Below are 25,405 nucleotides of genomic sequence, written 5' to 3' on the forward strand. Positions count from 1 at the left end.
TTAGTATTTCTATGCTTGTTTATTTATATTTTATTCTACACATTAGACTGTTCTTGCTTTAAAATGGAGTTCTAAAAACACCAGGTTTTGTAATGAAAATAAATCTTTATAGCTGGAAGTTTAATGGAAGTAGTTAACTGCTACTCTGAGAATTACCATTTATTTGAAAAAAAAACAAAAACAAAACAGTTCATATCTACCCATCATCATGCTCTGGAACAACAGGTATTTATGCAACTCAGTATTCTATCTTAACAGAAACTTTTGTTTAAAACAAAGAAAATTGAATTTGAATTATCTGACAAAACTGATGAGGGAGGAAAAGGAGAAGAAAAGGGATTCAAATTTTTGACTTTTTAAATTTTTTAAATTTCTTTTAAATAAAAACACTTAATAAGGCTGTTAAAAGTTCTTTACAAACATTCATTCACTTTTCTCCTGAACTGTTAAAACGCTCAAATATTGAATTTGGGATCTATTCCTACAAGCTTAGTACAAACTTTAAGTCCTAAACAGAAGAGCAGGAAATATTTTCATAATTAAGTCGCACTTAAAAAAAATAAAACATCCAAGACTTCCATCCTTGTTGAAACACTGAAGACATAACATATAAACACACTAATACTTGAAATACATATATACATATATATGCACACATACACCAATAAGTGAAACGGGTTGCTGGTTTGCATTTACCATTAACCAGTTACAGCCATAATATGTTCCGTATGAGATATTTTCTTTTTCAAATATCTCAAACAACTGCACAAAAGCAATAGCTGTTAGGAGAGAAAATCCTCCAACCACAACGGTGTTTTCTTTATACCACGTTCCCTATGACTGTAAGCTGAGCTATATAATACTAAAAGCTGCCAGCTAACCAACGGTACACTGAAAAGTGAAAGAATCAGTATGTCCAAGTATATCCTAAGCAGGTTGGATTTAGGTACATGCTTTAACCATGCTCTAAATCAAGTCAGCTGTTTTGCCTCCGTACATAAGAAAGTACAGCTTGAACTTCATTGGTACAAAAGCATCTAAACTTGCTGATTTGCAACTGTGTAAACTCTTGAACTAGAATTTGTGCATTCTTAGATGGTAATTAAGATAAAATAATAACCTAAAATTAGGCAATTATTTAGGCTTAATAATAACAATGTGAGTTACGTTATCGTCACTGCATTTTTATTAAATTTACAGCACACAGTTACTTTCTGTTCAGATGAATCTACATGACTGTTTAACAGACTCAAAATCTATTAGAATATTGTAAGAATGTTTTAGAGTATTAACAGTTTTTCAACATACCCAAGAGTTAATTCCTTATCCTAGAATATTTCTGAGTTAGAATAAAAAAAATCTGCTTTATTCACACTTTCACTTTTCTCATAACTTAGCTAAACTGAACAGGTAGATTAACTAAAAATTGAGATGCTAGTTCAACATTTCTGTGACCTGAATCCAGGTGTACAAATTCCACAAATTCATCAGAACAACACTTAGGTTTCATTAGCAAATACATAATACTTGATTTCAAGCTTTACTTAAATGAGATATTCTCTTCTATCTCCTGTAGAAAAAGCCAGCAGCCATTAAACAGACCCACAAGCATTTTATAGATCATAGTAAATACAAACACAGGCCAATTTGGTGTGCAAGCATGGAGATAACTTTCCAAGAAGATTTAGCCATTGGCTCTCAGGTTTCTGCATTTAGTCACCTGTTTTCTCGCAGAAGAACAAAGTTCTCATAAATACAAACAAAAAACCTTCTTGCACAGTGACTAACATACATATTGTTAAAAGAAAGCCCAACTGCAGTGCTCATTTCTGCACTAGCTATGGAAAAATAAATCAGGAATGCTGACACGTACTGATGATATAATTAACTGGCTGTTAGGTTATACTTAAAAGTTTCAGCCACAATGGAGGGGATGAATAAAAGCTTAAACCTATGACTAAATCACTAACTCATGTAATCCCTGCCATGGTTCCCAACTCTCTGTCCTCCAGTGTCACTTTAGCCCCCGAGACCTGTATGCCCCAAAGACTATTCCAGCTCCCCTTTGCACCAGCACCTCCATCTAGTCCCCTTATGGCCTTTCCCTTCCCACTTCACCTTTTTTTCCCCCTCATCTCCACATAGGTACCATTTCAACCAGTAGCCTTCCATGCCTGCACCACTCACTATCAGACATGAAGCCTACTATCACGTCCATTTTACAGTTCCCTATAACCATCTCCTTTGACCTTCCCCAGGTTTGCCAGCAATCATCGCTGAGCCCAAGACTATCCAACAGCCCTACAATCACATTCTCAATTGCCCTCTGACTCTGGCAGACTGACAAGACCACTTGAGTGGTCAGGCACTGGAATGGCCTGCCCAGGGAGGTGGTGGAGTCACCATCCCTGGCAGTGTTCAAGAGGCAACTAGATGAAGAGCTACAAGATATGGTTTAGTAGCTCGTGGTGATGGCAGGACAGTTGGACTAGATGATCCTGTAGGTCCTTTCCAACCTTGTGATTCTATGATTCTGGGATTCTACAATTCTGTGAAGAGCAAACCAGGCAAGGCCTTCTCACTAATGAGCCTCAATTTAGCTGTTCTTCTCAACAGCAAGAACTGCAGTTAGTGAAGAAGATATTCACCTTCATTTACTGTTTCATATTTAGTGCAGTTTGCAAAATATAACAGTGGTATAAATACAATCCAATATTAGACACAGCAGGTGAAATTCCTAATTTAAGGTCCTAGTATCTTATGCCATCAATACCAAGGCAGAAGATATTTCCTCCAAGGCAACTTAGAGCATGGTTTTAACTCCCATTCAGGAAAATAAACTCCTTCCATTTTCTGTATTAGTAAGCTGACCTGGTACTAGACCAGGTTGCCCAGGGCCTTGAACATCTCCAGGGATGGAACATCCACAACCTCTCTGGGCAGCCTGTTCCAGCACCTCGCTAATCACTCTGTAAAGAACCTCCCCTTACATCCAATCTAAACCTTCCCTCCTTAAGCTTAAAATCATTCTCCCCACTGAAACACATACTGAACGTTTAAAACAAATGTAATTTTAAACAACCATATTTTAAAAGTTACTTCATCAGATAACTTACCATCTCCAGCAGGCAGCCCTCGTTCTTTCTTCTCATCACATTTGTTGCATTCACTGAAGTAGAGCAATAGAAACATATCCAGAAGGACCCAAACCAAAGAGGTGGCAAGGACCACCTTGCAATATGCAAATTTTTTCATGGCACTTTAAGTCAAATACAAAAATAAAAAAAAAGTATAAATAAAAATATCAACAGGTTCTTTAATCCAGTTTGAGAGACCACGTTCTGTGTCTGTAAAAGAAAAAAGAAAGAAGTCACAAAAAGTTACCTGAGGGCAGCAGCTAAAAGCAAAAGATTTTACTACGTTTTAAAGGTAATCTAATTCTTAAATATTGTATGTACCAAAATGAATGTTGTGGCACAATTAAAGAAATAATACTGTAGTCTTTTACTACAGCAACACTTATCAACATTCATCACACAAAACATTAAAATGAGTAACCAAAACACAGTACTCTGCTGAGTCACTAGAAAAGTGTTTAAGCATCTTAAAAACAAAACAAAAAAATTAAAGGAACCCTCCGGATCCTCAGGAAATCAGAACAAGCTACACGATTGAAAAACAGGAACATCTTACGAAGCAGTGTAACAATCAGGGCTGACCAAAGCCACAGGCCAACATTGCTCATGCTTCTCCTTTCATACCTTAATTGTAAATGCAAATACTTCTGGCAAAACAAAATAAACCACCTTTTTTGATAAAATAAACTAAAATAAAGCAAAGTCAATAAAGTACACAGAAGTTATTTATTAGGCAAAGCTAAACACTTCAGTGGACACTTAAAATTACTTTAAAGTTCAATTATAGACCAAACTTCTATGCATTTTTCATCATGTATATATTAAAATTTTGTCCTACTCAAACTACAAGCAAAGTTTGTTACAAAAACTGCTATTTTCATGACTGACAATTTTTTTTTCTTTTTGAAGGAGACTGGGAAGACATTTGCAATTCTTTGTGTAAAGTGTTAAAGTATCTGTAATTAACAACTTGGTGATAAAATAGGAGATGAGAACCACCAGAAAACATTGAATTATAAATGTTAAGAAGAAACCCTAAGGTTTTTTTTTTCCCCCCCCATAGATACAAAGATGACCCTGAACTCTGGATCGCAGAGTTGCACTAGAAAGTGTTATGCAACTATCAGTGTGGTTATCAGCAACAGTGAAAGAAAACATTGTTATGTATTAGTAAGATGAGAAGAGAAACAAAAATAAGATAAATCACCACTTTGCCATTACACAATACCTGCTTTCTCACCTTGAGTAGGCATGAACATCCTATCTTGCCACATCAAAAAGAATAAAGAAGGATTAGAAAAGACAAATGATAAGAGCAAAGAGATGAAGGCTACAAGGAACAGCAGCATTACAAGATGTAAGTGATCAGGCTAGTATTCTTCCAGGCTGGAGAAGAGGTAACCTAAACTAGGTAGCAAGTCTATAAAAATCAACAGTTGCATGGGAATGGTAAACAGCAACTCCTCTCAGTTTCTTTCACTACTAGGAGGAAGAGTAGACAAGTGACTTTAGCAGCAAAGGCCTAAACACCAAAAAGAAGGTATGCAGCAGAACTCCCTGCTACAGCTTAGTGCCAGCACTGCAAGCCTATTCATCAGCTACTAAATACAAAGTCTTCATCCCTAGATCAGGCGCTGCCTTCAAATCAATGCACGTGTTAGGAGAGAACAGTGAGGAAATATTACAAGTTCCCCTATTCTCCTCCCTGTACAAACACTATCAACCACTTTCAGAAACAAAATATTGTACAGACAAATCTGTCAAACATATTATGACTACTTAAACACTCTATAGAATAGTTGTCATCTTTTGCTCTGGTCTGGGACACCAGAGAAATGGTCTGGAAGGAAATTAAAGTTTCACCATTACCCTAAATTAAAGAAAACAGATGCTAGTTGAAACAAACATGCTTTAAAGAAAATGAAGTATTAGTCTCAGACTATGAAAAGATACTCAGCTACAAAAGAAAGCATAAAACACATAGGAGCCAAGGTTTATGCTTTTTCAAATTAGCAAGACATCAGGAATAGGACTGTATCTAGACATTCTGTCCATTCTGTCCAATCAGATAAGGTATTCTACAAAGCTTAAAATGGCATTATACCTGCCTTTACTGCAAGAGAAAAAAAATCCTGAGTTCAATGAAATGTCAAAAAGGCGCTCTGGGTTCTCTGCATCCTTCAAGGAAGTTATTAGAAGAGACATCGGTGCAAAGTTCAACACACACTGGGTAGCATAACTCTGTGCCTTCCCTGTGTCTTTAACAGAGGTTCTCATCACTTTGTGCAGTTTACCACCTCATGAGTTAAGTGTGCAGTCAAACTGCAATGTTTGAAAGCATTTCCGTCCTGTTGACCAAAATAATTCAAGTCAGAAAGAACCAGGGAGTGTCATCTATTCCAGTCTCCTACTCAGAGCATGGTAAATGATGAATTTAGGCAGACTCACAGTTAAACAGAGCAGCCCAGGAACTCTGCTGAAGCAGCTGCCCTCATCAGACCTGAGCTATGAATCTCACAGAGCATTTTTGAGAACATCAGCAAAAGAAAGCCTGAAAATAACAGATAGTTTATTCAGTGGGATGGCAGCCCTAGTGACAATGAAAAGGTTGAAATACTCAATGATGTTTTAGCCCGGTCTCCTTTGTTATTGGTGAGGTCTACTCTTGGGTGCCTCAGATCTCAGTCCATGGCAGTTTATGGGAGTTAAACTTCATATACAGTACAGACTGTATTGAGTCAGGGATCCCTTAAGCCACTTAAGACACGTGCAGCTCCAGTGGCACCAAATGGGAGGCATCTGATGGCACCGAAGGAGTGAACTGATCTCACAGGAGAGCCACGCTGCCATTTCAAAGCTCCTGGTGATCCAAAGAATTACATCAGGGCCAGGAAGAAAGCTAGTGTCAAGAAGGACAGGAGGATCTAGACAAATACTCTCAGAACCTACACCCACACAAAGAACAAAAGAGCCATTCACCAACAGCACGTTTACGTTGTATTTGACCGGCTTGGCAGCATGCTTTAAGGAGATGACTGACTTCAGAGGCAAGGGAAGAGCTGTGAATGTTTTTTTATCTCAATTTAAACAAGAGCCATGACAGTCTTTCAGAAACTTTGTCAGAAGTTGGAACACAAGAAATATAGATTAAAATCTTCTTCAAGAGAGAAGGAAGACACCTGATCCCTTTGGACCTGTTTTGAGCAGAGAGTTGGACACGATAACTTCCAACCATCCCCTCCAAACTCAATTGTTCTATGATTCTAACAAGGTTAAACAGGGCTTTGTGCCATAATGGCAGGAAAATCCTGAGAGATGCTGAGTCTGCAGCCTCTCTGAATAATGGTTCAGTGTTTGACTGACCTTGTGGTGAAACACTTTTTCTTTAGGACAAAGTGGATCCCCCATTGTTTTAGTTTACAATTACTGTCTCATCCCCCCTGCCATGCACCTCAGAAAAGAGCTGAGCTCTGTCTTCTCAGTAGCCTTCCAATAAGCAAGAGAAGATTATTTAGTCTTCCTGAAATGACTTCTTATCCAATTCAAAAAAGCTCTGTTCCCTCAAATTTTCCTTCGCACTCTCACCAGATCCAGTCACCCCAGTGGCCTTCAGTTGAGTCTACCTAGGAACAGATAGGAAAAGGGAAGAGTGCTCAAAACTGGAAGTAGTACTTAAGATGAGGCTAGTGGAAAAATCTGTGCAGTCACATGACAAATTAGATTGAGAAAAAGAAGCGTAGTAGATATTGAGTTGCCAACCTCTAGATCCAGTACCACACCAGATAGCAGAGGGCCCAATCCAACCCAGTCCTGAACATCTCCGGGGATTTGGCACCCACAACCTCTCTGGGCAGCCTCTGCCAGCACCTCACTACTCTCAGTAAAAAAAACTTCCCCCTGCAATCTAATCTAAGTCTCCCTTCCTTTAATTTAAAACCATTCCCCCTTGCCCTATCACTATCTACCCTTGAAAAAGTTGATATCCCTCATGTTTATAAACTTCCTTTAAAAAAAGGAAGCCTGCAATGAGGTCTCCACACAGACTTCTCTTTCCCAGGCTGAATAAGCCCACTTCCTTCAGCCTATCCTCCTAGGAAAGGTGCTCCAGACCTCTGATCATCTCTGTGGCCGTCCCCTGGACCCTCTCCAAAAGCCCAACATCCTTCTGACCCTGGGGGCCCCAGACCTCCCTGTCCCTGCTGGCCCTCCCCTCTTTTGGTGGAAGTCATGATATCACTGGTCTTCCAGGCCGCAAGCACAAACTCTTGGCTCATGTTCAGTTTTCCATCAACCAGGGCCCTCAGGTCCTTCTTAGCAGGGCTGTCTCAAGGACTTCTTCTCCCAGTTTGTATACATACCTGGGATTGCCTCGATCCACGTGCAAAACCTTGCACTTGGCTTTGTTGAACCTCACTGGGTTCAAAAGCCCCACAGGGGCTTGTGCAATTTAAACAAGTAATCACAGCAATAATACCAAAATGCATAGGTTTAATAATTGCATTTGCTACTGAGTAATCCAATAAACTGAAGAATTTTGAAAAAGTAAGCCTTATTCCTCCATTCAAAACACTATATAATAGATAGCAATTTTTATGCCACAGAAGTAAACTAACAGGAATATTAAAAACACCTTAGAAAGAATAGAAAATTCTTGATGAGCTACAACTTAAGTGAAAGTAGGAATACTAGGTACATACAAGTCTTGCTACTTCTGAAGGTCAAGTGTGTTTCCATCCCACAAAATCCACAATACATTTGACAGCATGGGAAAAGGTCAAATTTAAAACTACTGCTGATGTAGTGCATTGTTTCACTTTACCACCTGTTTTCCCAACACAGTTGGCCTGAGAAAAAATGCTTAGTCTTTTCAGTATGATGCATGACTATTCAGTCATTTTTAGCTTTGAACCAACTTAATTGTTGTTTAAATTGGCGAACAGTTCCCAACAGAACTGTTCATAACAGAGACTCGGCAGAGAACCTCATTGCCTTTATTGAACTAAAACAGGATTCTGGACTAGGTGCAGCATCTAAGCCAATAAAAAGCTGATCTATAGTTGGACTTACAAACTTTCAGATATGAATAAACATTACCTGGCACAAAGTAAAGGCTCATCAAAATTATAACAATATAACATATTTCTAAAGGTGATAATATCAATTTAAACCATATGGAAAGTGATCAACTGAACAGCTTATGAGGAAAGACTGACAGCTACACTGAATTTAATTTTTGGCTTCTCGGTCTATTTAATTATGAAGGTTTAATTATGAAGGAGAAAAGACTGGTATACTCCAGGCAACACATTAGGCATTAGGCTTATGTATGAGTTTTTGAGGAAAAATTATTATAAAAAAAAAAAAAAAAGAAAAGCCAAATGCAAATTGCCAGCACAACCACTCTTTAAAACTCCATGTATACGAACTATTAATGAGGTCTATGCAGTTGAGTGCTTCTGGGTTTAAAAACAAAAGCAATGCTAACGAAAGCTACAACAACTACGGTTTCTGGATTACTCTTGCTGTGCTGATACATTTTCTACTTTGTTACTGGTCCACGCGTCAGTCTGAGGACAAAGTGTTACCTAGTGTCAATACTGTAACAAACAAAAGGTAAAAACATTCCGATCAAAGGGTCAGCCCATCACCCGCGGAAAACAGGTCTATTTAGAGAAAAAATCATCTTCGCAGAAAGATAAAAGCATCTGGTAAACTTCATGAGGAGAAAAAAAAAGATGAGCTAGACAATGCTAGAGGAGGGCCACAAGATGATCAGAGGGCTGAAGCACCTCTCCTATGAAGAAAGGTTGAGGGAACTGGGCTTGTTTACCTTGGAGAAGGCTCCGGGGAGACCTCATTGTGGCCTTCCAGCTTTTGAAGAGAGCATATAAACATGAGGGGGAACGGCTGTTTATGAGGGTGGGTAGTGATAGGACAAGGGGGAACGGCTTTAAACTGAGATAGGGGAGGTTTAGGAGTAAGTTTTTCCACACAGAGGGCGGTGCACACTGGAACAGGTTGCCCAAGGAGGTTGTGGATGCCCCCTCCCTGGAGGCATTCAAGGCCAGGCTGGATGTGGCTCTGGGCAGCCTGGGCTGCTGGTTGGTGACCCTGTACATAGCACAGGGGGAGGGGGGGGAGGGGTCAAAATTAGATGATCACTGTCCTTTTCAACTCAGGCCATTCTATGATTCTACGATCTCCCTACAGCTCACACAAAGATCTCCTCATCAGCAGGCTACACTTGTTTGATGGATTTTGGAAGGTTTGAACGTTCAAGAGTCAATTCTTCAGTACAATTCAACAGCAGCAAGTTTTAAAACAAGCAATAAGAGGAAACAGATCTTACTTATCAGAACAGTAAGTTCCTTTAAAAAAAAAATACATCTACTGCTCAAAAATCTCAGAAATATAGCTCAATATAAAATGAACTCTTATTCTTGCTCTGCACAGAAACATCACACAACAAGAGCAGGAAAACAGAAACAGTCATACCTAAGATCGACTATTAACAATTGAGATTACCTAATCCAATACAATTTAGATGGCATCTGTAATCCCTTCAGTAGGATCCTGAAATGACTGTCATGTCAAATTTTAAAGTACGATAGCAGTAGTCAGGTAGTATGTGACTATTACATGTAATAACCAATATTCTGGAACAGGCAGAAACACAAGAATATTCAGAAGGACAGGAAATTGTCCAGATTTATGTTCTCCCTACAGATGAGTTGAGGATAAAATAATAGATTATTCTGGAAGTCCTCAAAGTAAAATCTTTAAAAGGCTTTCTTGACTTACTTTTCTCCCCGCCAACAGGTGTCTGTTATGCTGTCTTTAGCCTCATCTTACTTGCAGAAAGAAATTGCAAAAGACAAGGTTTCAAAGGACCAGATGAACAATATTTTAATCAGATCAAAGTTCAAAGCCAGTTTAATCAACTTTGAGTTGCATTCTTTTCCATTCTTTTCCACTATAAGCTTTAGTGCACAAGAAAAAGAAGAATACATCCAGTTCAGAGACAAAAACAGTCCCCCCTCAGAACATCACTGTAAATACCACTAGAGCTCAAGAGGATTGCTAAAATTTGGAAATCAGTAATGCAATATAAGTACTAAGACTACTGTTGTCATATGAACAGCAGAGAGACACTAGACTCCTACTTCCACGGTTTTAATGTAGCTTTCAAATGACTGAGGCAACAATTCAATTCTTCTGTCTGCTCTCCACCTTGAAGGAAAATAATCTAAAAATAGACAGATGTATTGAGAAACTCTTCACAAATTTCCATTCTCTCTTCAACTGCTTTGCAATTTAAAATGTATTTCTATTATACCCAGTGAACAGCCAGCATGCATTTCTTAATATGCCAATACTATACATGCTATATATATATATGTATCTTTTTACATTACGGCTTCAAACATTAGGAGTACATCATTAATTCAATTTTAATTACAACACATAACAGCATGAATACACAGACTTACTGTACCTGGAAGGTCATAACAGTAACTTTTTGCACAGGAATTCAGCTATTAGGTATGATACCTCCCAGCAAGTTAAGTTCAAAGCACAGTCATTCAAATCTTTTCTTTCTTACATTAAACAGCAGATACAGCCTGTCTTGACAGCCTCAGAAGCGGCTTTTAGAAAGGCAGACTTATAAGCCAACGCAGTTGTTTCTTTTCCTGAAACAACCATAGTCTTAAACTGAGCTTCCGACAGCTTAGATGCTGACAAAGGGAAAACATCCCTCTTCAGAGCCATAGCTTCTTCACATGCACTCTCTGGGAGGGCTACAGAGTGTGCTTGACTTAAGAGTAACAGCCAGAGGATACAGGTAGTATTTTCATCAGTGAGTACTGAGGGCAGCGTGAAGACAGTAATTCATTCACAAGTGAAAAGCTTTTGTTATCAACAGCAGCAAGTGAGGACTTTCATGCCAGCACTAGCAATGCACAAAGCTCATAAATCCCTGACAGACAACAATTAATGTCTGAGATGCATCAGTAAGACCATCAGTAAGCTTTCCACTCCCCATACAGAGGCTTAGAAGGCTGAGATAGGACTTTTTTCTTTATTTTTGGAAGATTCACAGTTGGTGACCTAGATATAAACTAAGCTATAAACTGACCCCCATTATTGGTAAGTCTCCAAAAGCCACAGCGGCTGGTCTTCCAACCCTGAAACTGTAGGACTGGTAGAGGAAAACAGAGTTCACATCATCGCAGGTGCTCTAGGTGACCACTTCTATTTCCTCCAGAAAAACAACTCCATCATGCGGGCTGTATACCCTGTGAGTTCACCATTACTCAGAATTATTAATAACTAAGTGATTTTACCTTGACTTCTAGAGCCAAATGCAGTCTCCAAGGTTATTTTCAGAAATGAAAAGCTTAAGTATTCAAAATTTATATTACGCAGCTGTGATTTCACAGTGGCAGAGAAGGCTGTTAGTATACTCATCACTTGCAGTTTGTTACACAGACATGTAAACACCTCCATATATTTTAGATCCTCAGGCTTGTGACGTGACGTAAGACAGCATGAAGTCTTCAAGCCAAAAGTAGCATCACTTGGCCTTCACTCACACCAAATGCATGCAAGCACTGAAGAATTTCTAATAATCAAGAAGTCACACACTCCAAAGCCACTTTATAAATCATCTGCAAGTGCGAGATGAGCTATAAGCAGAGCTAGCAAGCTGACAGGACACTTTTTAAAGTTAAAATTCCTGCTTAAAAAACAACAACAACATAAAATCACCATTGAGAACAATCTTCTTAAAGAAGAGAAATCACATGCAAAAGATTAGACTATATGGCAGCAAAAACAACCGGAAGTTGTTCTATGTTCTCAATACTCATATCTTCCATTTTCCTTTACAGTGTTTCTGCAATCTGGAAAAATCAAACTTTACACCAAGATTTGTTTAAAGTTCTACACTGAAGTGTCAAATTAAATTCAGTTTTTACCAGCTGAGACTGAGCTAAAGTGAATACTATCCTCATCAGATCACTCTTCATACAGATGTGTCAAATACTCAATAGAATTTTCTGCAAATTATTTTCTTCAGTCTGCACATGTGAGTTAAAAATACCAGGTAATATTTGCTTCTGAAGTATTCTGTGGAAACGTGCAGAGATTCTCAACACCAACGAACAATGCAGAATGGAATTTACATTATATTCTGCTACTAATATAGAAGCTACAAAGTATATTTTACAAGAAGTAAAATAGAGGACCAATTCAGGTGTCAGTAAAGAAGAATCACAAATTCCAAGGGGAAATCTTTGACTAATCGGAAGTCAGAACTCTCTGTTACACATTTTTAAAAGATGGTCAAAGACTGAAGCAACCTATGAACAATCAACAACAATTGTGAACAAATGTTTCACAAGACATTCTTGAAGTTATCCTCATGTGAGGAGAAGTTAAATCTTGCAAGGCAAGTCTCAAATGTTCTAAAATATCCAGCCCCCATATGGCTTCTGATTGTTTAGATATGTATCAAAAACAAAGCTAGAGTGGAATAAAATTGTTCATTAATTCTTCAAAAGCTTTTAAAGATTGCATAAAATCACATAGGTAAATAGTCATCATTAAGGATGAATCACTAACAGCCAAGAACTTGGAAGAAAGATAAGCAGTCAGCTGCTCAGAACAAAAGATTATAGATTTCAGGAAAGACAGGATAAAATGCAAAGAACAGAATTAACTGCCTTTATGGGACTAACTCCAGAAACCTCTAACCTCCAAAGCTTCCTGTTCTAGATTAATAATCCATACGGAGAATCGGAATAACTACAAAATATAATTGACGAACATTTTTCCTCTACATGCATTATTTGTGGAAAATACTCAAAAACTTGTAAGTCTTCTAAAATAAAAGAAGATTTGAAAGCTGTATCAAGAAAAATGCTGGGGTAACATCGTAGAGAAACCGTCTGAGTTCTGCCCAAAATAACTGTAGAACTTGCTGACAAATCAAACGCATGCAGATACAAAGTTAAGAAGTGCTGCAGAATTAGAGAGAACAGTTCTCCACCAAAAAAAAACAAAAAACACAAAACCCAACAACCCAAATCCTCTGAAGAAAATGTTTTAAAGATTAAAAAAGTGTTTCTCTAGACAGGAAATCTGACCAGACGAGGCAAAAAGAAAAGATAGAATTGTCCAATTTTATGATACATTCATGAAATCATTGCAGTGCTTCTCAAGAAGCCTGTCATCCCACTGATACAGACACATGTGAATATAGATTCTACATAGAAACCAAATGGCTGTATTTTTGCAGACAGGTCCACACAGCTGCCAAGCATATATTAGCACACACAAAGTCATTTCCACACCATACAGCTGTTCCCTCAGCAGGTAACTTCTGCTGCCAATAACTGTTTTGTACTTAAATAACAGGCACAGTATTGCATTGAAGTTAAGTTGCTACTCATTTGCTCTTCCCTTTTCCTCTTACTCTTTTTTTTTTTTAATAATTCTGCCTTCCCAGAGATTTCTAGCAACACACAGCATGTTATTTCTGAGGATTAAGTTCTTCATTTCCCCTGTCAAGCCAAGCAGAGGTACACATGGCATAGAAAGGCGAAGAATGAGATTTTCTTCAAGAACTCATGAAATTGTCCAAGTTAAGTGTTTCTGAAGTAGACAATCTTTGTATTTTGGGGTCCTACTTTGTACTGTTCAACAAGAAGAAAAGAACTGCCAGATAAAAAACAAAGTAGGCAGACTGACAAAGCAGAGTTCCGGAAAACTTCAAAATTCAGAGTTATTTTTACCTTGGAGAGGGAAAGAAGAAACTGAAAAGAAGTGGCCCGAGCATTTTGCAATACACCGTGATACAGCGATGGACCCTGTCCAGGATTAGAGTTCAGGATCCTTTCTTTGTCCCCACGGTATCTTGGTCTACTGCACACAAACTGATATTTCTACAGGATCAGAACATAACCCCCATACCTCAGACTTCAGGTAAGCCAGAGAGCTTTGTTTGCTGAAGAATCTGTGAACCCTAACAATACAAAGGAATTTACAGAAGTATCGGTACTGTCCATATTCAACTGTTGTAAAGGCTAGTTTGAAGTTAGGAGATATTTACACAACAGAGTTCTACTCTCTCTCCCTCCTTTCCACTGCATCTTCCCATATGACATTCAAGCAAGGAAACAGTCTTTATCCCTCAAGCAGGCAGCAGCTCTGACCAATTCTGCTTCCTGCAAGCAGACACTCTCTTTCCCTCACTGCTCTTTCAGCTACATCTCCTAGGCTGCTACCATACAAAAAAGGATAAAGTAGAGTCAGGACAAAAAAGCAGACTTCCCTTCCTGCCACAATTGAGATTGTTTAACATGAGAAAGAGAGAGAAAGAAGAGAAAGAATGGAGCTAAGACTCTACTCCTCTAAGAAACATACAGCTGCCCATAAAATTAAGAAAACCCTAACCATATAGTACTCATCTATCAAATGAACATGGCTTTTCTTAAGGGTTTACGTAAGTATAGAATCATACCATTGCTCAGATTGGAAAAGACCTTAAAGATCATCGAGTCCAACCACAGCCTAACCATACCATCCTAACTAACAGCCCTCCACTAAATCATGTCCCTGAGCACCACATCCAAAGGTTTTTAAACACATCCAGGGATGGTGACTCAACCACCTCCCTGGGGAGCCTAAATGATGAATCTAGCTAACAATACTGCAACTGACCATTGGCATGTGCCTAGCTCATTGTAAATTACCAGTAGGCATAACCTCTGCAATCTCATTAAGTGCAAAGGAGAAAATCCTGAGTGGGCCTCGTCATATGTTAGTCCTAATGCTAATAAATCAACCAGTTTTTGCATTAGTAGTCCCTACAAACATGAATATGTGAAAAGCTCAATGCACAGACAAAAAAAAAGCCCAACAGAGCAGCCATGAAAGTCTGAAAGAAGCTTGATGGCAAATACAATACAGAGCTAGACAGCAGAGTCAAATCACTTTTAATTGCAGAATATACAGACTGCAGAGGAAAAAAAAAATTGAGACTAGGAAGGACAAGAAATTCAGTCTAGTAATCTCACTGTGAACAGCACTGTCTCATCCCTCCTCTCCAAATATAGTAGATAACCTCAGTAAAAAAAAAAACAAGAAAATGTTTAGACATCAAAACTTTAATTGCCAAAATTTCCAAACCAAATAAATGCTGGCCACAATAACATCTCCCATATCACTATTTTAAATCTCTTTACATTCATTAAAGTAGTATTTCCAAGCAAATAAGCAAAACAAATAAGTGAAATATCCACTAGTTAAAATCAGTTTGCTGAAACTTAAAACCACAAAATATTAACATTTAGACCAAGAGCATGTTGCATTTTAATCCAGTCAAGCGTGACAAAACGTGGGTTTTTTGTTTTCAGAATGAACATCCAACACTCTGAGCACTTCTTTATAAAAAGATAACATTATCAATGAAGGAAAACAAAACAAGCAAGAGGCCTACATCAAACATGGATATTATATTTAAAGAAGTTCTTGGGTAGCACTACTAAGACACTGCAACCACAATATTTGTAGAGGAAATTCCAGTTTGGTAATCCAAGAGTTAAATAGGTCCACTGAGGAATATAGCACAATACAATAAGGAATCCACTGAGGAATACAGTGGAACCATTTTGCAAATTCAGCTATAACTTAATTGGGGACTACAGTATTTGAGTAATGCAATTATTTCATATCTTAATTTGTAACTTAAATCGAATCATAATTGTATAGTCTCCTTCAAAATTCTATGTTCCAATTTTGTTTGAAATTACTTTACTGTAACTTTTCTTAGAAATTCCTTCTACCCTAAATAAACTAGAATATTTTCAAACAAGACAGACTAGGGGTGCTTGAGAAGGCTGTATCAAGTGCTTCTTGCTGATGAATCTTCAACAGCAAGCCAGTTTCCTGCTTTGAGAAAAAGTTATGCTACAATGCAACAACATAAACCAAGGAACTGATACAACAGAACAATCAAGAACACTTGTGGTTTGTCAACCAGGTCAGTCCACCAATACTTTCCTAAACCAAAGAACGCAGAACAATCAAGTATTGTCCAACAGCATCTATTTCCACACAAATGCGTTACCTGACTAAACTCACCACCAGAGCCAGCAACCACAGAGCAGTTGACTAGGCTACAGGGAAAGTAACAGCAGGGAAGCTTCTGCTAAAAACAATAATAAAATCCAGAAATAAAAGCTGTAATCCACCTTTTTGTTGTTCTTGATGCTGATTTTCTATTCTGAGTAGCTGACACTACTTAGCAGTGTTAGGCATAAATTTTGAACAGATTTCACTCCCTCTCATAAACTGTTTAAGACATACTTTTGAAGAAATGAATTTAAGACATTTGAGAATTTAAGATTTTTTTTTTGATCCATACCAAATTACGATGTTACGAAGTTGTCTGGAGATTCCCTTAATCCTGAAAGGAGCCTTTCCCTCTTAGTCCCACCAGACCTGAACTGCAAAGCTGACCCAAATGAGTTCTTTGGACTAAGTCTGCGAAAGTCAACCTTATGAAAGTTGCCAAATGGCTTGTCAGAAGAAAAAAAAAAAAAAAAAAAAAAAAAAAAAGGATGCTTTAAGGAAACTGACTGTAGGAAATAATAAATAAATAACAAAACTAAAAAACTAAACAGGATTAGTTGCTGTACACATATAAGTACGCTTCTGTTAGAAGCTATGGCCCAGAAGTTCTGTGTTTGAAGATCGATCTGAATTCTGACTCACTGACCTAGATCTCTTGTCAAGATTTCACACTGATGAAGTAGAATTTAGGAGAACTAAAGATGCAGTGCTTTATTCAGATGTAGAATTTTTCTCTACTAGCAGAGAACAATAGTAACTGGTAAACTAGTTTTGTGTAAACAGTTAAAGAAATTAATTGGTTTCAGACAACTGAACTGGTCCCTAAGGGACCTAAGCAAGTAGAAAAATAAGAAATACATAACGGCAACTTAACAGTATACGTGCAATCTCTCCACTCTATGATGCATCCAAAATGGACAAATGTTACCAAAGTGTCAAAAATTCCTGGATCCCATTTCATACTAACCTCCTCTGCAGGTTTACAGCCATCTGGATGGTCCACAAGCACTGGTGGTGAAATCCCACTGCACTGCAGTCAAGCGCTTGCGGTAGGAACCATAGAGTGGCAAAGTGATCTAGGTCATTCTGACATGAACACAGAACCACAGGTCTTCCATCCAAAAGGTCTTAAGGCTGTCCTAGAGAAGAACAGAAATTCAGATAAGTTCCAAATTCAATTCTGGCAGAGCTTGAGCTAAAAGGGGAAGGTCACAGAAGCTTTCCAACTATTTAAGACTTCAAAATCTAAATTTTTGTACAAGGAAGGAAGAGCCAAAAGATTGCTGCTAAAAAGAGCCTGCGAGGAAAACAACATATGCAGGGTAGAGTGGAGAGGTGGAACAAGTCATCAACATTTTGTAGCCTTTCAGATGATATGATTTGAGTAGGAGGACTGCCTGTCCTCCTAAATAAGCAGTTATCTATTTTTGAGTTCTATATATGTCGCCCTCTATCCAATCATGAACACTTAGCACAGCAAACTGGGAATTGTTCTCAAAAAGGCTAGAAAACAGCCTCTTCATGGCACATATTTACATGAGCAGCTCCCTAGCAGATCGCTCATTTAGGCTACATTTTTCCAGCTATATTCTAACTCAGAGATGTAGTTTTTCTTACACTCTTTCATCTCTCACCCACAATTAAAACATTAGCGTTCATAATGACAACTTGGGAAGAGAGAGGGAACATTATTAATCTACACAGCCCTGATCCTTACAAACCAATATATTTTCAAATATCTCTTAGAACGTTGACACCTGAAAAATGATGTCTGAGGTTTTCCAAGTGTTAGAATTTTTAGCACTACTGAAAGAAGCAATTCCCTCCAATCTCCTCCTTTACTCACTTAATACAGCAATGCCTGAAGAAAACTCTAAGCAGTTGAAAAGTAAACAAAGCATCTCAACAGATGCAAGAAAGAAAGTTTTCCAGTTTTTAATGCAAGTAACTTATCTAGGCTTAGGTAATAATTGCCATGTATTATGAGCTTATTTGTTGTATTATATATGAGCCTACTAAGTCATTCAAGTTCGTTGTTCCATCTGTTTAAACTGATAGCTCTCTTGTATTGCCTATTCCAGTGCAAAAACATATACGACAGAGAAGAAAATGAAGATGCTAGCACTACGTTAACATGACAGTATGGATGAAATACTTGATAAGGTAAGCTAAGATTGGCAATAAAAGATGTTTGTCAACTGTTGAATCTAAAACATTATTACTTCACCTGCTTCGATATAGGGATAATACATAACTGTTTCCTTTTTTTTTTTTCTTCCTCTTATCAAAGCAGAAAAGACAAATGCTTGCTTCAACTCATAGTTTTTCTCTGAATTTGAGAATAAATTCCCAAAATATTGGTAATATTCCTACTTTATCAGTGTGTATTTAAGTAAGTCTACATTCACAAAAGGTGCATGCAGTCTAAGTTTTACAAGAAATGGCTCAGGATCTTCCAGGACAATTTTATTTTTTTTTTAAATAAATGTGAAAAAATAAAAAAAGGGGAAGTTTCAAAGGTCCAGAAGAATAAGGGCTCACAAGACAACCCAAGGCACACACAGCAGGACACCCAAAGCTTGACTGCTGTCTTTCTGGAAGTATTAAGATATCATGACAAGAGCTTAAAGGCTTTTGTCTGAGTTACAAAAATACTAATTCAATCAATCATTCTTCCTACACACATTATCTTTCCTAAATCTCCAGAAAAATTAACTGTGCCTACAAACTTCTTGAAGCTCAATAGCCAAAACTGATCCAGCACCCATGAGCAAAACAGCAGGAAGTTTTGCCCTACAGATCACACCACATTTTATTCAGGCCGATACACACACACCTCCTTGTCTTTATAAGCAAGGCTGCATCATGAATTCATAACCCACAGCTTGTCCTAGACTGGGGTGGATGATAGGCTGGAAGGAACTGCTTCAACAGTTCTCCCTCTTCTCTGTTAATTTTTCCTAAACATGAAACATTTCACGTATTCTACTAATCACAGCCTATCCCTTCAAGCTATTTTTTCACTCAAGATTCTTTGGTATTGCCTTCTCAACTTCAGATGCACCCGCATTTATTCTCCAATGCCAGTTGTCCTGAAATTTCATTATCCAGTTCATGAACATGAACAATAACTGAAACAACTACTAAAAGAAAGCCCATAGAATATCCTCTCCCTTCTGAAATTGAACCACTGAAAAACAACACTAGCTTCTGCAAACCTAATGATTTCACACACTTCTTAAAATAGCTTTTTTTTTTTTTTTAAACATCTAGGCTACATTTCCTCAGCTTGCTCTGTCAGAGTATTACATGTGGCTTTCTCTAGTCCACAAGCTTCCTGTTGCAGATGAAGTTAGGTTGGTTTGATTGTGTCTCTGAGCTTCACAACAAGGCTTTGAAATTTGCTACCCTAAATTGCACAAAGAGAAGACTGTCTTACCTGCAATGTAAAGAGAAATCAAGCTGAAACTGCACTGTGCCTTTTTATTTCCTTGATGTAAAATCTAAGTAATCAGGAAGCAGTGACAATCTATACACACTATTGATGTAGACAGGCAAGTGGGTTAGGAATCACGGACGCCAGAAAATGCAGGTAATGCATCCAGCACCGCAGTGGTTAGGACTACTTATATTAGGGTACCAGAGATGTAGCAGCATAACATGGTACCGAACATCGATAACTCAAACTAAAGTTTCGCTTCAAACCCTGCATACAAGTAGTCTACAGACTTAAAATGAAGTTCTTTGAGTATTTTTAGCACTTGGAAAAAAAAAAAGCAACCATGCAGCTTCTGCTTGTAAGAAATTCTCGCATTACATTCAAGTATTTAACAGAAGCAACCAATGGCACACAAAAACGGAGCATACAACACATGCACCATGGCTTTATTCTATAATTCTCCATGGTTGTACTTAATGTAGCATGAGAAATTATCATTTCCACTAAAAAAGATTCATTCAATATATTTAAACATACTTCTTGCACATAATTTTTCAAAAAATGATTCACTGGCATCATTTACATTATAATCAGCAAATAACAAATAAACATATGTTTTCCAAGAGGTGTAAAGTACATGCTGCTGTCGTACTATCTATCTCCCCAGAACTTATAATTGTCAAGGAAGCAGTCACTTCAATCAGGCTGACACCTGAAGCGATGCCTTCGCTTTCCTTGGCTGTCATCAGTAGGCTGTTCACCAACAAAGCAGTCATTCTGGCAAGCACAGCCTTGCAAATAGCACAGCAACGCCCTCCTCTCACAGGCCCTCTGTCTTCTGTTGTTTGAGGACACTGCCTCAAAGCAACTTGAGCCAGCCCACGTTTTTTTTCTTTAAGTAAATATTATTTTTTTATAAGTCAACTGGAAAATACAGTCCTATCCTCAATCAAAACTACAGCAACACTCATTTTCACTTTGCCGAGAGTACCACACTTTTGGAAAGCACAAGTAAAAAAACAGCAAGACAATCTACTGTTTTCAGCAGCGAACTGTCTGCTACCACACTCACTGTCATTACTAGGAAATCTCTCTGGATTTTAAGACATACTATTTTCATAGCTATAGCAGTACTGACTCAGAATTGTGTAACTTTGAAAAGCTATCACAGCTGCTCTCCAAAAAGCCCAAGAAGAAACAAACTACGTTTGCGACAGGAGCAGCATTACAGCTTGTGGTGTTGGCAGAAGATTTTCTTAACTTTCAGGACACAAAAGGCTAGCAAACCGATGAGCACAGACCGTTTATTTTGACAGTACTGATGTATACGAGCCTTAAGCACAGCGCATCAGCGGCCCTGCAGCATGCTTACTCTCAGCAGGATCATGAACAAAGAGCCGTGTGTTGGCCGTGGGGAGCTGGCAGCCCCTCTGCACCTTCCCTCGCTCACCGGGAACACTGCCTGCGTTGTTCCACATGCTGCAAATCCACCAGCAAATCCCGAGTCATATGCGGGACGCGGGACACAGCACACGACACAAAGGGCACCTCTACTCCCTCAGCTGAGGAAGCTTTCACTGGGGACAAACAGAAGAGCGAGGAAATGCAATTCACAGTGCTCTCCCTGTGCTCAGGTGGGACCGACATTACAGACAACACACTTCTCGCAGACTGGCTTTGGACCTCAACAGCAGCTGCTTTGCCACAGGAGTCACAAGAATCTCATGAGACAGAGTTTAAATTGCAGGTGGTGCTGTGTGGAGCCAGGAACTGGACTTGATGATCATTACGGGCCCGTTCTAACTTAGGATATTCCACAGTTCTACAATACAAGCAAATGCCAAATTTACGCAGTGCTTCTCAACATTTACAAAGGATCTCAATGCCATATCTTCCCATGAAGAGTACTAAGCAGTATAGTCCCCAGTGTAAAACCACTGCTTCACACATCTAATTGTCTGCATAGATGCTGAGAAATCATTCCTCCCAGCAGTCTGACATAAAAGACAAGTCTACTTTCTTAACTTTAATTGCGAGAGAAATATTTAATATTAAAGAGTACTCATTCTAAACAACGTTATTTATGACTATACACATAGCTACGAAAGCCTGTTTATATATTTACTAACTTAGGAACCAAATCTAACTACAGAAAGACTCATAAGAGAATACTTCCTATTTCACTTACAAGATGTAATTAGAAGTTGTGAAAGGGAAAACAGTATTCTTGTCCATGGTTTTATGAAGCTCTATATTATTACACATTGGAATGTTAGTCCCTGAGGATGTAATGGAAATATTAGTCATCTGTTCAAAAGGTGAACAAGCAGATTCTTACTCCAAGGTCCAAAACCGCTTATTAGGACTTTAACTCAAGGAACAGTAAGTTTACAGAACATAAAAATAAAGTTTGAAGGAAAAAAAAAAAACCATCTGTGAAAAATTTCTGTGCACAGAGCACAGAAATAGTGCAGATTCTTCCCTACAAAAAGGTCTAGGCCATGGATCCAGTTCTCGGATAAGTTTAGTGTTTCAGTGAAAGAAGTCCTGGGGAAGGAAACATATGGGAGTGGAGAAGGAATGGTTTTCTGCTTTCCACCAGACTTTAAAAATTCCACTAAGATCGTCTGTCAGTGTCAACAGCAGCAGTCTACGTGCCCTAAAACAACAAATTGCTCAAGTGAGCATATGTCTTCATACACATAAACACCAACCCTCCCACAGAAACTCCAGTTTCGAATATCTTCATCTGTCTCCCAGCAAAGTTCTCCTGCATGCAATACTATCAGAAATTTGGCTGAGCCAACAAATGAATATCACTTCCCATTTGCAAAGCAGAGAGATCACTTTAAAAGAAATAAATTTCTTCCATTCTTCCACACACAAGCAGGCAGACAAACATTTACTGGCTTCAGGTGAGACAATGGTCCCTTCTTCAGGAAGTTCTGTTTACCACAGAGGAACGCAGGAAACGTTATGTCATCATGCTTCAAAAACAATGGATGCACTGAGTAACACTGATCGGAGCTTCTTGTCTGTCCATCCCTGTGCAGCCAGTAAAAGGTAGCTGCAGCCAAACGCTGGGAGCTATTAACACTGTCATCACAAGGACAAGGAAACAGCAACAACAAACCCATGAAGCAGCCCTTCTGAAAAAAGCACTGCTGTTTCAATGCAGCCTTTGGCAGTGCTGCAATCCAGCACGCAGTTTCCCAAAATCGTGCTGCAAATCTTTAAGTTCCTTCCTAGGAACAGCCCATTTCCCTCTGTTTACTAATTGCTGAGTCAGCCAGCTGTTTGCAGTGTCTCTCTCGTTATTATATTTTTAACATGTGCACAAACCCAAGAGATACTTCAGTAACCAGGAATAAAATTGTGCAGTTTGCATACACATCATGCCAAAAATCAAGAAACAGGAACACTAAAAATCAGCAGCACAGCTCAAGGAAAACAACAGTATGTCCCACTGTCCTCAAACACTTTTCAGACACCACTATATCTAGACACAGGTTAAAGCCAATTTAACATAGAGATCAACTGTAGTCCAGAAACATTTACAATCTATGTCACAACCAAAGGAGGGGAGAGAACAGCCAGGTAAAGGAAGAGGAAACTGTTCATTTCAGCAGCAGCTTCTTCAGTTTTGGAATCTGCCACTGCTGCTGAATTACATTTAAACAAGGTTGTTGCTTGGTAATCCTCCCCAATTTTCTCCAATTCTTGGTTTTCCAGTTACTCCGATTTCCACCTGATTTAAATGCCCTTTAGCAGCTGCTATGGAGCAGAAACACCGTGAATTACATCACAACAGCAAGAGGGAAGGATTACTGATCTGTTACCTTGTTCTGCTTCAGATTCTGAGAAACTTTCACTGCTAGCAATCTTCAGCAGCTGTTCTGACAAACCCAACCACTTTGCATTTTCCGTAACAGGAAAGACATCAGTTGTATAAACACTTGCTTCACCAACACACTGGGCTTGTTCAAGGGTAAGGAATATTTTTTGTTCGAACGTTCTGTGAATGGATGCAAAAGGAACAACCCACGTAGAAGCTTGTACTGGAGTACAGCAAAAGCTAGGTTGCATTGTAAAAACATGCAGGACGTCTAAGTTTCAAGCCAGCTCCCAAAACTGAGGTCATTCAAGATAAAATAACCAAAGTCCTGAGACTAGGTTAGATACTAGGTACTAGGCTAGGTACATGCTATTTCACATGGGAAGATGAGACAGAACGAACAACGACTTGCAGAAAAAATACACCTGAAAATTTGATAGCAGGTATGTTATACCATAGAACACCTCAGCAAGTGCACAAATTAAAAACAACACTTCTTATAAATATAGCTAAATAAGAAACAATGTAAATATGGATGCTCTATGTCTGTTCACTGTAGTGTTCTTAACATCTTTAGAAAGATGGGGAAATCTTTGGATGGTCTCAAGTGTCCTTAAACCACTTAGTCCAAAATGCTTAAGATGACATCAAGAAAAGCAAGCAGGACATACTCAAAAATTTCGAATGCCTCATGGCCACCAAAACAAAGCCTTCCAACTCACTGGCATTTCAGCTCAACAGTTAGACGAAAAAAAGATATACAAACCACTTCTTAACACTGGCTCACATGGAAACTATCAACTAACCGTTTGGACACATCAGAAAATATACTCTATTTTTTAAAGAGACTCAAATTCAAATCATCATTAGTAATCAGAGAAGCAAAGCCAGCTGAAAAAGCTTTCTTAAGACCCTCATCTGCAACTGAAGATTTGAGGCTTGCAATTACCTCTCAGAAAGGCTCCCAACAAAACAGAAGTCTACTCATCAAAATACCTAGGCTGGACTTCCATGGTACAATGCATGAATATTTAGCCTTGAATTACTTGGATATAAAATTACTAAGAGCCAACTTCAGTAGCAGCTCGAGTGCTCTACCAGCTTCCAAAAAAAATAGCAAATGCTGAGGACAGTTATTTACTTTGCAAGCTGAAGTGTTCTACAAACTGAGTATACTCAAACCACTGATTTGTCAGCATTGTTCTCAGACGTGCATCAAAAAGTGTTCTGCACTTCAAGAAAGTAAGTTCTGAACAAACTCTAAAGAAAAAGATGATAAAATATAACACTTTCAGCAATAGCTTTATCAACCTTCCATATCCCTAGGAAAAAAAAGAATACAGAATGGAAAATTCAGTTATATTTTTATACCATTTTAACAACATTCAACTTATCAAGAATGAATGCAGCAAATAACTTTACAGAAGACTAAAACTCAGTGATATCTTCAGCACACGCAACAAAAAACAGGAAAGTATTTAGAGAATATGCCAGTTTAATTTCTTATATAATTACCTTGTCTGTCTGGTCTAGACTAACAAGTACTGTTTTGCTAAAGAGATGCCCTATCTTATCCAGATACATCAAGAATTTCATCCATCTCTTCAAAGGTTACTCCAGCCCACCCTAGTGCTGTAACAATGCACCCCATGCTGTAAGCCAAAGTGCAGGATATGCTGGTAGTACGTTTTATTGGAGTATGCGAGTCCCTCCTATTTCACGTAAAGATTCCATTGATATTTTCCTGAAGATTATAGCTAGCTTCAGCCTGAATTATACTCAATCCTCCAGTGTTTAGAGCTATTACTTCAATTTTTTGTTGCATTTCCAGAAAGCAAGCAAGCCCTAAAAGGTGAA

At 38.4% G+C, this 25,405-nt stretch overlaps 1 protein-coding gene across 3 annotated transcripts in view; it reads right to left on the bottom strand.

Moving 5' to 3' along the window:
- The window catches only part of GALNT1 (polypeptide N-acetylgalactosaminyltransferase 1), a 76,364-nt gene that overhangs the window by 38,691 nt on the left and 12,268 nt on the right, over positions 1 to 25,405 (bottom strand). The window contains exons 2-3 of one of the 3 annotated variants that reach the window (XM_085220526.1): positions 17,242 to 17,408; positions 3,117 to 3,347 (exon numbers count right to left, since the gene is read on the bottom strand). In XM_085220526.1, the coding sequence (XP_085076652.1) occupies positions 3,117 to 3,255 (139 nt within the window). In that variant the 5' untranslated portion in view covers positions 3,256 to 3,347; positions 17,242 to 17,408. Of the gene's footprint in view, positions 1 to 3,116; positions 3,348 to 17,241; positions 17,414 to 25,405 lie in introns of all 3 variants that reach the window. The other 2 variants (XM_085220525.1, XM_085220527.1) reach the window with 2 other exon arrangements.

Source organism: Meleagris gallopavo, chromosome 3 (genome assembly GCF_905368555.1).
Source record: "Meleagris gallopavo chromosome 3, MGAL_WU_HG_1.1, whole genome shotgun sequence".
Classification (NCBI taxonomy): Eukaryota; Metazoa; Chordata; class Aves; order Galliformes; family Phasianidae; genus Meleagris; species Meleagris gallopavo.